Source organism: Hipposideros armiger, unplaced genomic scaffold (assembly GCF_001890085.2).
Source record: "Hipposideros armiger isolate ML-2016 unplaced genomic scaffold, ASM189008v1 scaffold_26, whole genome shotgun sequence".
NCBI classification, from domain to species: Eukaryota; Metazoa; Chordata; class Mammalia; order Chiroptera; family Hipposideridae; genus Hipposideros; species Hipposideros armiger.
Window position 1 is genome coordinate 541,424 of NW_017731376.1, and position 11,807 is coordinate 553,230.

The following is an 11,807-nucleotide window of genomic DNA, read 5'->3' on the forward strand; positions in this document are numbered from 1 at the left end:
GAGAGAAGATTATAAGTAATATGCTAGGTGGCTTCAGGTGGTTTGAACAAGTTTGTATAGATTCCTTGTTCCAAGATGTTTCAGACGACAAAGTAAGAATAAATGGGTGGAAAACATAAGCTGGAATGCTGTAGTTTAATGAAAAAATAACTTTCTAATAATTACAGCTGTAATGCCATGAAGAAAGCTGTCTTCAGCAACTATAAATTGCCTTACATCCTCTCATGGTGATGCTTCCGAAGAATTCCTACTCTAACTGCAAAATCAGACCAAGTCCAGTGGAACTCTGAGAATCTATGATTCTATGAAAGTTTTTCCCATAAGCAAAACAAGGAAATTTGAATTCAAAATTTTTGGAGGAGAAAAATTTAATATATTTTATCTTATTATACATTTCCCCTAAATTACAAAGTCAATTGCTGCAAATATATTCTGCTACAAAGCTTTCTGTAAGAAATATCTCTATAAGAAAATACATCTCATTAACATTTCCTGTAAATAAATTACTTCAAATTATAATTTTTGAAGGGATGTACATAAGGGAAATAATGCAGAAACCAGATTGAAAATGTAAATGCTATATAGGAAACGTTTGACTGTGATATTCCATTTTCATGTTGCCAAGCTTATAGGAACCTGTTTGTACAGACGTTGATTCTCGGATAGATTTGTTTATAATTCTTGCGGGGAAAACATAAATCTTAATCAACCTAGTAAATGTGTGTGGGAAGCTGACATTTTTAATAGACACGCAGGCTTAGGCTCAATTTCTATTGGAAGAACTTGAATTTGAGGCTGCAGGAAAAGAAAATTAAGGAGTGACTTTCAGTCTATAAAAGAAAAAGTCAAAAGTAACAACTATAACTGTTTTCATTATGCTCTAGACATAACATTTAGAAGTGATTAAAGTAAAAAAAGTAATACAATGGTTTCAAAGAATTAAGAACCTGTGGTTTTTATGGATTAGCAATACGTAGATTTTACAAGTTATTCCATTTATATATACTCTTTTATCTCAATGGCTGTAAAAACAGAAACTATATCGTTGGCAAAAAAACAGCTGTTGTAGAGAAAGTTTGGTACAGAAAAATCAGATGATGCCACCAGATAATTAGAAACTTATAAAGGGCAATGGAACCTTACTATATACCACCTGCCTTGGGAGTTCATTTCGTGAAAACTGCTTTTTATTTTAGGACCTCAAAAATGTGTATTTTGAGGTCAACTAGTGACCTTACACTGAACTCATCTGTGTGGTAAATATTGAGATAGCAAATCCCATGGAAAACTGCCATTTAGGTTGTGTAGCTTTGGGATTCAAATATGAAGTCATTTTGTGCTTCAGACATATGATCCATGTATTGCCAAAACCTGGATACTTGACAAAGTTTTCCCCAATTCCTTCCTGTACTTCAGTAGAGCACAGATATAGCTCCAGTCTTTATTATCAGCTTTACCCTGCTATACTGCAGAGTATGTAAAGGATAAATGTATTTACCAGTCCAATTCTATCAAAACACAGGTAATGTCAATAATGATCTCTCTATTAGTCCTATATGTTTTGGACATTTTAAAAAGATTTGCCATCTGTGAAAATTCTGTTCTTTGCTATTGATGACTAATGGGGATGGGTTGGAAAATAAAATATATTCAAAGTAGGAATCACATACAATCAAGAAAGATGCAATGTTATTCCTTTAGCATCTTAATGGACTATTTTTGTCTAATAATATCAGTCCTTATTAAGTATAGCTGAAACTAAACTTTGAAAAATATAAATAAGCAGTTTGAGGAAAAACAGACATATTTTTTCTAAATGTTTTGATAAAAGACCTGCAATTATTTTGAAATTTTTTGACCGCTTTTTTCTTGTCGACCAAGGCCTTTAATTGATCAGTAGAAGTAGTGCTCCAAGTTCAAAGGTGACTGACTCTGTGTTGCAAATTTGCTATGTTCCATGCTTTTATTTCCTATTTAACAACTTGTTTCATATTTTAGAGCCTATTGTACACCAAGATATACTGGGAGTATTTTATTAAACTATATCTTTGAATAGAAATATGGCTTTTAGTTTATTTTATAGACAATCACCAATCTGAAGGAAATCTATCCTCCAGCACAACCTAAATGCTTGGAAAGTCATATGGTATTTGTCAGTAATTTTCACTGTGCTTCTTTTGTTTTCAGTAATTGCATTTGCACAAATGTGTACATTATTTACATAAACAAGTTACATAATGGAAAACACTGGTTGTACTACGTTTTTCACCTATTCCAATCAGCTCAGTTCTCTTTTTCTTTTTCTCTCTCTGTGATCTATATTCTTAACACATTCCTTATTTTAGCCATTCTTCTGAGATCCAAATTCTATTTTCCACCATGCTATGATGCAATAAATGCACAGCTTCACAGTCCGCTTGTGACGTTTTTCCTCCGAGGTGATCATATTTTCTGACACACATGAAGTCTGGCTTTGGAGGAGTAGGTGGCATCTTTCCATACTTTACAAGACAGGCCCTTTGCACAGTCACACCGCTGGAAAATTTCCAGCCCATGAGATCCTTTCTTGCGCTGTTTGGTACAGACTTCTCCCTGATGGAGCACTGGTTTGCAGATTTTGGTCCAGAAATGACGAGCACAGCAAAACCCTTCAATGCAATCTGATGATCGTAGGCAGGGGTCTCCTTCATGCCCTATACAGATGATGACCAAAAGATATTACTATGACACTTTACAAAAAATTGTACTTTGCAATCGGAAGCACATAAAATACTTTAATGCTATCTTCTATTGTGTCTTGGATTCATATCAATTTGTTCTCCCTCTAATCACATACATTCATTATGGTTTATTTCCATCTTTGCTGTCTGAATATCAAATTTAATAAATAGCTACACTCTATTTTATTGTCTTTTTACTTGATCATGGTCTGCTTCTAGATATTTCCGTGATCATAATTATTTTATTAGGTGAATGAAAAATAAGTAAATAAAAATATTCCTTTCAAATTAATTTATTTGATACCTTCTTGAGAGGTGTAAACAAACTCTGATTCAAGGAGAAAGCTGAAATTCTCAGTAATTCCTAAGATCATATGCCAGTCTAGCGAGGAAAACAGAAACTGTTCAAAACAGAAGACATTTAATGCAGAGAATGGGTCACAGGCAGTGGCAGGGCTAAGAATTACCAGAGGAAGGCAAAGCAGCACATCAGGAAACCACTACCACCTTCAGGCTGGAGGACTCAAAAAGCAGGCGATGGCAGAATTGGGGGCTGGAATCACTAGCCGGGACAAGAACGCCTCAGGCTCACCTGGCTGGACTGAAGCCCCAAGGAGAAAGAGCTCTGCCAGAAACACTACCTGAGGCAGAAACAACATGGTGGCTTTTTCCTTCCTCTGCCTCTCAGTCTCTCGCCACAGCCAAACCCATGTGACCGGCAACCACCTGACAGGGAGCCTAGGATAAGCAGTCTATCAAGAGCTGTGATACAGAAAAAGGGCAGACAGCCCCAGGGTCAACTAAGAAGCCATCATTAAAAAATATGTGAAAGCACAAATCTAGGTATTTAATTCAGAAAAAAGGGAGCAAGTCAGAAAGAGCACCCACACATCACAGCTGAGCTGATGTGTAACCCCTATAAAGAAGGGGTCAGCAAGCTTCTCTGTGACATCCCATATTGAAAATAGTTTTGGCTTTTTAGGTCGTATGTGTCACAACTCCTCAATTCTGCTGCTATTGTTTCTCAAAAACAGCCATGGATGATGCCCAAAAGAATGGGCAAGTCTGAGTTACAATAAAAGATTATTTACAAAAACAGGCAGCAGGACAGATTTGGCTCACAGGCCGTAGCGTGCCAGCCCCAGTTTAATGGGTATTCTGTCATCCCAGATGTCATGAATCCCACTCTGTGATGTGGACACAACTCATTAGCCATTGGCATTAGATTTCTTCCTACTTGCCATCATCAAATTACACATAGAATTATATAAACATCATTAGTAAATTTGAAAGTGTACTGTGACATAAACATCTGATGGAATCAAGAGGAATACTCATGTACTAACAAATGAATGTGAATGTGAGGGAATAGAAATAGGAAATGTGAATAAAAGGCCTTTAGGGAGTGTGGACAAAGGATAACTGAAGAGGAATTGCCAATTCCTACCACTATCCACGTGACCAGTAGTATTCCAGGGGGTCAGGCTAATAGGTCAGATAGTCTATACAATACTACCTCTGCAGAACATGAAAATGTGGGGAAATGGTTTTGTGGTCAAGCAAGCCGGAGAAATACAGTATTTTAAAATGTTAACCAGTTCTCCTCATTGCTGGACTTCTCAGAGCCTTCAATATACACGTTTACTATAAAGCTCTAAAAATGGGGAGATACATTATTACATAACTCTTGTCACAGGGCACTTTTATTTACAGAATGCCTTGAAAGAGTCAAGCTCTGCAGAATACGCTTGCAAAAAACTTCCTTTAAAAATGGATGTGTTTCATGCCTTCAAACTTCTACTATTGAAATTAGGTTCAATAATTTCATACTTTCAAATTTTATTATTAGTGATTAGGCTTCTCAAATATTTTGATACAAGAAAGGGGATTTTATGGCCATACATAATCCCACTAGGAACCAATTATTTTTATTAAATTTGTTTTTGATTGTTGTATTATCTGGTTTAGTGAAATAAAATTTCTGAATCTGCAAAGGTAAGAAAAATACTTAAAAACTTAGATATTTAATAATATGGCAACAAATATTTTCCCATTTATTTTTCAGAATGCTTTATCCTTTGATATGTGACAGACATGCTTGTATAGGAAATTTCTTCTAAATGCCATGTAAAAAAACAGGACTGTAGAGAAAATGGCATGGTTCATCAGGGTACTGCAATTCTTATATATTTCCTAACAATTTAAGATCTCTAAGAAAACTCTCAGCATCCTCAAAATTAAGAATAAATTCACTTAAAATCTTTCATTTAAAGTGTCTTCCTTGTATTTTTTTCTAAAACCAATGGAATTCATTATCTGTATTGTTCTTCTCTATAAAACAAGAAACAGTAGGCATAGAACTATAGATATTCTTACCTTTTATATGTGACATCTTAGTGTGTGGTCTTCCTAGATTTTGCCATCCCAGGTCATGGTTTGAGTAATGCCCATGGTTTCGATCTCTGTGCCGAGTACCATCCAGAGCTGGGATGTGAGGGGTTAAGATGCTCTCAGTGACCGGGATACAGATGCCTGGAGATGGTCAGGTAAGCAGTTAGTCTTATTCAGTCCTGTGCAGTGTGGTTCTTATCCAAATAGTCTCCTGATGTGAGGTATGAAACCATCTATCTATCTACCTATCTATCTATCTATCTATCATCTACCCATTCACTTATTTGTGTATTTATTGAGACAGTATTGAATAGTTTGGTCCTTAGCCAGGCTTCCTTTATTTGAATCTTGTCTCCCTCAAGACCAAGTGACCTTGGGCAAAAATAGAATAAAAACAAAGTTTATTTCACTATGTTATGTGAATACATGTAAAGTGATGAAAATAGTGACATAGTAAAGTATGAAATTAATATTAGCAACTAGTATCTTAAAATTATCTGACCAGGCATCCATCTTAGGGATTCAGGTCGACAATACAATCATAGTCTACACTGTCAACATCTCTAATGGTGTGATGTCTGCTTCCCTTTATTGCCTGCCCAAGGTATTCCAAGTAGGACTATGCCCAGAAGTCAGGAACAAGTATGGGAATATGAGCCTGTTTATGTTGTTTGTATGACTAAGTGTATATTTCTGATCACCTTCTGCAATTATTTAATGGTTTTACCACGTTTTGTCTGTGAGTCTTCATTTCGTTATTAATGCTGAATTTGTGCCTATAAATTCACTGAGATCGGGTGAAGCTATGCTGGTGAAATGGCCGGGAAATAGACCCCTCTGACCCTTTTTGGAGGAACCAATCACTCTGTCACCATTTGAATTTGCCATGGGGTGAGGCCTTTAAAAGAGGACACCTTGAGCATAAGAATCAAGGTACGACACTGATATGAAATTGGAAGCTGAACTCACAACTGTATTGCTAAATCACAGCAGGCTCCTTTCTCTGGTTATTCTGCATGCGCTTGCTATGTGTTTAGTGGACTAGAACATCTAGCTATTTATATGCAGCTCTTCAACATGGCAAATCCTACCTAAGCATAGATTATTAAATATAGAAGGTGATTAGAGCCTAGAAAAATTAAGATTTAGGAGGTAATCCAGGTCATCTTACACATCTCTAAACCATGATCCAATTTCTGTCACTTATGAAAGGCTCCTTGCATTTCTGGAGTCTAAGGAGAAGGTAGCCTAACTTACTAGCCAGGCCTCCTACCGGAAAAGAAAGAGGCCCGTCAACAATGAGCGAGATCTTTACCATTATTGCAACGGGTCCCAGGACAACACATGCCATCTCTATGGCAGCGTTTCTTTTTCCTTCGACACACCATACAGGCTGACGATCCCTGGTGGGGACTGTGGCAATATCTCCCAACTTCACATTCTTTATCACTGCTACAAGGGTAGGCCTGTCATGAAGTGAAATGACAACACCAAAAGCAGAATCATTAGATCTTTTAACACTTGTAGAAAATTATTGCCACAAATTATGAGAGAAGATAAGTCACAATACACGCCTCCTTAAAGGAAGTACAACAATGTAATAATGTTCTGAGCATAGAGTCTACATAATGACACTTACTGGAGGACCTTATAAATATTGATTGTTGATGATGAAAAAGAGTTGACACTATTCATACACTTTCATTGACACAACCCTTGGAGTTAAAATTTAGACTTTGTATTGACTATAGAGCCCTTAAGAGTGATTTTGGGGGCTCTGAAACAGTTGTCATTGTTATATTGCCACTGATTTAAGGCGTGAATGAAAAAGTTGGCCTACCCACTCCATTTTCATCTGCTAAACTAGGATGAGGAGAAGGTTAAATAAAACAACAAAGGGCTGTGTTAGAAACTAAAACACACATCTGCCCAATTATGGAGCAAATACTTTAAGAGTGCCTCCTCACAATGTCTGTCTGTGAGGAGCAAGGAGGAGAACCACTTCTGACTGGGTGATAAGCAGCAGCAGCAGCAGCAGCAGCGCTCTGAGTGGTCAGAGAGATGCCAAGCTCTAATTACATCATCATGTCCTCAGGAAGCAAAAAAAGCCGGCTCCTTACACACAAGAATAGCTCCATGGACTACTGGTGCCTTCAACCGACATGGGAAAGGCTTCTGTTTTTGTACATTTCTCTACCAACCTATGTGTTCAGAAGGCTGCTTAAGCAATGCCATATTATCTCAAAAATAAAAACATATTCTACAGTTATGTACTCTTTGCCTCCTGGATGTTTTTGGAACACTTAAAATGTCCCTGTTTTCAAAGACTAAGTGTTGATAAACTGAAATGTCACACCGCATACCAAACTTACTCATATTTTGAGTCATGTTGACAAGAAGACTTATTCATGTCTTATTTTTTTGTAATTCATTGTTTTCCATAATTTTCAGAGTAATACACATTTATTTTTTAATTGAAAAATACCAACAAAAAGAAGATATGTAATTGTTTTTAAGCAAGCATAAATGATATGCATATAAAACTATGGGATGCAGTTTTTCTGACTCAAATAATTTAGTGCGACATCAGTGCTTCACTTATGAAATGAGGTTTGGTGGCCTAATCCATATGCATTGCTTATTCCTTTCCCCCCTCTCTCTCTTTCTGTCACTCTCTTTCATTCTGTTTCTTCCATCGCCTTTCCTCCTCCACCCTTCCCCTGGATTTGCATGTAAACATTCAACCCCAAGTATTTCTCATTTAGATGGGATCATCTTCAGTTAGAAAGAGGAAATAAAAATAAAATTAATGTGTCTCTGAAAACTGTACATGTTCTATGAAAAAAAAATACACTTTTAGCATCATTACAATTTACTGTTCATCCTCACAAGAAACTAGAAAACCACTGACTTTAAATGGAGGGTGCTTTTGAAGAATTGCACAGCGGCAATGTGTGATGCCTATATTATAATTGGAGCCAGACAAAGCTATAAAATGAATTTGCATATTATTGTCCCAGTCTCGAACTCCATTATTAGGCTTAAAGGAGAATCTGAATGAAGTTGAAGTCAGAGTATTAGGCCATTTTTTAAGAATCTAAAATCAATGAAAACAAAACAAATGTCACTTCCTGACTTGCCACATTCTTTCCCCCAAGCGCTTTACTCCCTTCACATTTAAATGTATTAATTTTAATTGAAATACAATTCACATGATTATGATTCATTTACATTTATTTCATCAAATTGTTTTGCAAGAAACATTTGATGTCTTACAAGTTTTTTTCCCTTCCTCAAAAATAGGGCATGTTCTTTCAATGGAAAGAAACACGTGCCACTTAAAACATCATGTGCAATTTACAACTCAAACAACAAACCTTGAAGGGAACCTGAATCTAAAATAATACTTGGTTCCATTCCTAAAAAAAAAAAAAAAAAAGCATACACGGTAGAATGTAAGTTGTTTGTTAAAAGTAGCAGTTCATTTATGAAGAAAATTGTGGAAGGCACATTATCATCTTCCCATTCTCAGTTGATGGGAAATGGAACATATCAAAATGGAAAATACTTGAAATGAAAAACATTTCATACAGATGGCATTATAAAAACTAATATAAATACTAGTCCTTTATTTGAATGGAATCACAGTAATATTCTCACAATTTTTTCTAAGGAAAGTTCACTTTATATAAGAGAGAAAATATATTAGAGGATAGGTAGTTTTATTATGTTGCAATACATCTTTATTGACTAGAAACAGAAATAAAAGAGGCAGAAAATGTGTGCAGGAATTTTTAATAGAAGGTTTTTGTTAATGTGAACTTGTACTTGGAATGGAATGCCAGAACATAATACTGAAAGGAATGCTTTGACAACTAAAAATTTTTTAAAATAATTGAAATGCAAGGCTTTATTACACAGCTTCTATAATGCTTATGAAACTCCTGGTTCCAATAAATAGCTCTTATATATGAATAAAATCAAGAAAGGATGAGACAGATTAATTGAAGCAGGTTTTAGGGAAAGCAAGTAATATTTGGGGGCAGGACTGACCTGAAATCAATGTCCCCAGCACAGATCTATTCAGCCATAAAGTTTCCCTTGCCATAGCCATTAACAAGAAAATACAAAACATGAGAAAATATGCATCTGAGCCATTAACAGCAATGCTATTGTTTTTAGCCTAACGCATTATTTTTCAGTAAAGAGTTATTTAAATAAGACATTTTCAACTCAAGTATGAGGGCTATGCAGCCTGCTATTGTTTTCTTTTTCCCACATTAACCCTTTTAATATGTCTGAAAATGCTCTGAAAATAGTAAGCAAGAGGGGGCAAGGGAGGTACGGAGGGAGACAGGAGCACTTGGTGGAAGTAGTTATGGAGGACGCTGAAGAAGTGATAACTATGGCGATTAACAGACCACTGAAGAGAACTATATACATTAATAAAAGTACTGTTCAGAAACTTTATCATTCAGAAAAACAAAAAGACTTTTTTTCTTTTTAATTTACTTTGGCCTCCAAAAACCTGTTCCTGGTCTCATTTGATGATGGGTCTGAGACTAACAAAAAGTGAATTTGAGAATCTTAGTCTAAGTTTCCATTTAACAAAAATAATAATATGCTTCCCTGGTACTTATTTTATAAATGAATAGAAAAACTGATTTATTTTACCTGCTGTGGAAATTATTAATCGTGCATGTTTATGACCATTTACTTGACTTTAGGTGGACAGTCTGAGGAACAGTGACAGTCTGTGTGGAAGACTGGAAATCAAGTGCAAGAATTTGGGAAAGACCTTAGTACCCTTGTCCTATACTAAAATACTCCAAACTCAATTAGAATTTCGGCTGCTTTAGTATCCAGGAATACCCACCTTCATGCAGAGTCATCAGGACTTAGCCTCAGTCACAATTAACAGATGAATTCAAATGAGACACCTAATCATGGTAGATGATGGGACATAAATTAAGACAGTCTGAAGGCCAGCCTAGTGGCGTGTTGGTTAAGAGCTGGCTTGGGACTCCAGCTCTGAGCAGCAGGGCCTCAGTTCGGATCCCACATGGGGGCCAGTGACACTGCCCTCTACAGCTAAGATGGTGAACAACAGCTTGACCTGGAGCTGGGCTGCCATGAGTCGCCAGCGACAGCGTAGGCTGCAGTGGGGCTGCAGTGGGCTGCCATAAGCTACCGTGTGTGGCTGGCAGCCAGTGTGAGTGGCTGGCAGCCGGTGTGAGCTGCCAAGAGCCGCCGTGAGTGACCGTCCAGAGGCCGGTGACCAATTTGCGTCACCCGGGAAGAGCGCAATGATAATACCAACATGGGCCAGTGAAGCAACGTCCTCCACAACTAGACTGAAGAACAAAACGACAGCAACTTGTCTGTTCCCGTTCCCCCGATTCCCCAGCGCTGTTCCCCTCCCCCAATTCCCCAATAAAATCTTAAAAAAAAAAAGACAGTCTGAGAGCTGTATATGATCAAGCCAAAACACAAAAGTTTTGCCCAACCACCTTTCTAGGCAAAAAATAGAGTCCTTTTCATAAATAGCAGTGCTAGTTATCATTACAACCATGACATGACCTAAAAAAAGAATGAACACATTGGACACAGCTTGAAAATGAAGTTTATCAGAAATGAGCATTTCTTGTTCGTATAAATGATTTTTTTTAAGTCCATTTACTCTGCGCTGATTTGGAATCATTATTTAAAAATTTAGCAGTGAAGTAAAGAGAGGTTAAGCAACTTCTGTGAGTAAGCCATATGTGCTCAGCAGCAGTGAACTTGGGGAGGCAGAGCACTGCCCTGGCTGTCGGGCCTCACTGAAAAGTGACCTGACTCAGAGCATCTGAGTCACGGTTTAATGCACACACAGAGAAGGTGTTTGAGAGGTGATCTATGTGCTGAATTTAGAGATGAGAAAAGTAAACTTTGCCACTTCTCTTTCTAGAAGGCTCTAAATACCAACAGCATGTCCTGCTGCAGCTGTTGGAAAGACAGCGCTGGCGGAAAGCACTGACAACACTGTAAACAACATTTTCTCATTCCATTTCTTGACAACAGTTTATGTCCACTTAAGCTCAATGTAATCAGAGTATAAGCAAAAGGCCACCATGCAAATCATGATAATTATATCAAATTCTAATGAACAAAAGAAAATGAAATGTTGCTGCATCTTATTTGAACTGATTGAACCTCCCCCCCCCCCATTATTTTCAAAAGTGCAGGGAGAAAAGGCCTATTAATTCAAGACTTAGATTTAAGGTTGAATTTATTCTTATTTTTCAATTACTGCCCATTCCTTAGAATATGCAAATACAACAGTGAAGTAATCAGATCCCTAAGAATAATGAGATGAAAAAAAGTGTTTCAGGTATCTCAGCAGCACTGGTTGTTGAATCAACCTTTGACCACAACTAAACCTTAGTTTAAGTCCTGATTTTTCAAAATAACAACACTGTTCCTGTTTAATCAGGGGGCGGGGGAAGGAAGAGAGAAGCATCATAAAGTGTTCATGTGGGATGGCCACCCATCCGGATTCTTGCAAGACCGTCCTAGTTTTGTTGTTGTTTTAATCGGGACAATCCTTTGTCCCCCCAAGCACTGTTTGTGAAAACCTCAGAAGTTTTCTGGAGCCAGAAAAACATCATCAACTGGGCAGGCAGAAGAAAGCCTAAGGGTGGGGGGTGGCGTGGTAGG

The 11,807-nt window shown here is 37.2% G+C and overlaps 1 protein-coding gene across 1 annotated transcript in view; it reads right to left on the reverse strand.

Moving 5' to 3' along the window:
- Nucleotides 1–367: 367 nt before the first annotated feature.
- DKK2 (dickkopf Wnt signaling pathway inhibitor 2) overlaps nt 368–11,807 on the reverse strand; it is a 106,953-nt gene continuing 95,513 nt past the window's right edge. Inside the window, exons 2-4 of the mRNA XM_019635999.1 lie at nt 6,427–6,577; nt 5,097–5,252; nt 368–2,693 (exon numbers count right to left, since the gene is read on the reverse strand). Coding sequence (XP_019491544.1) covers nt 2,443–2,693; nt 5,097–5,252; nt 6,427–6,577 — 558 coding nt within the window. The 3' untranslated portion in view covers nt 368–2,442. The remainder of the gene's footprint in view (nt 2,694–5,096; nt 5,253–6,426; nt 6,578–11,807) is intronic.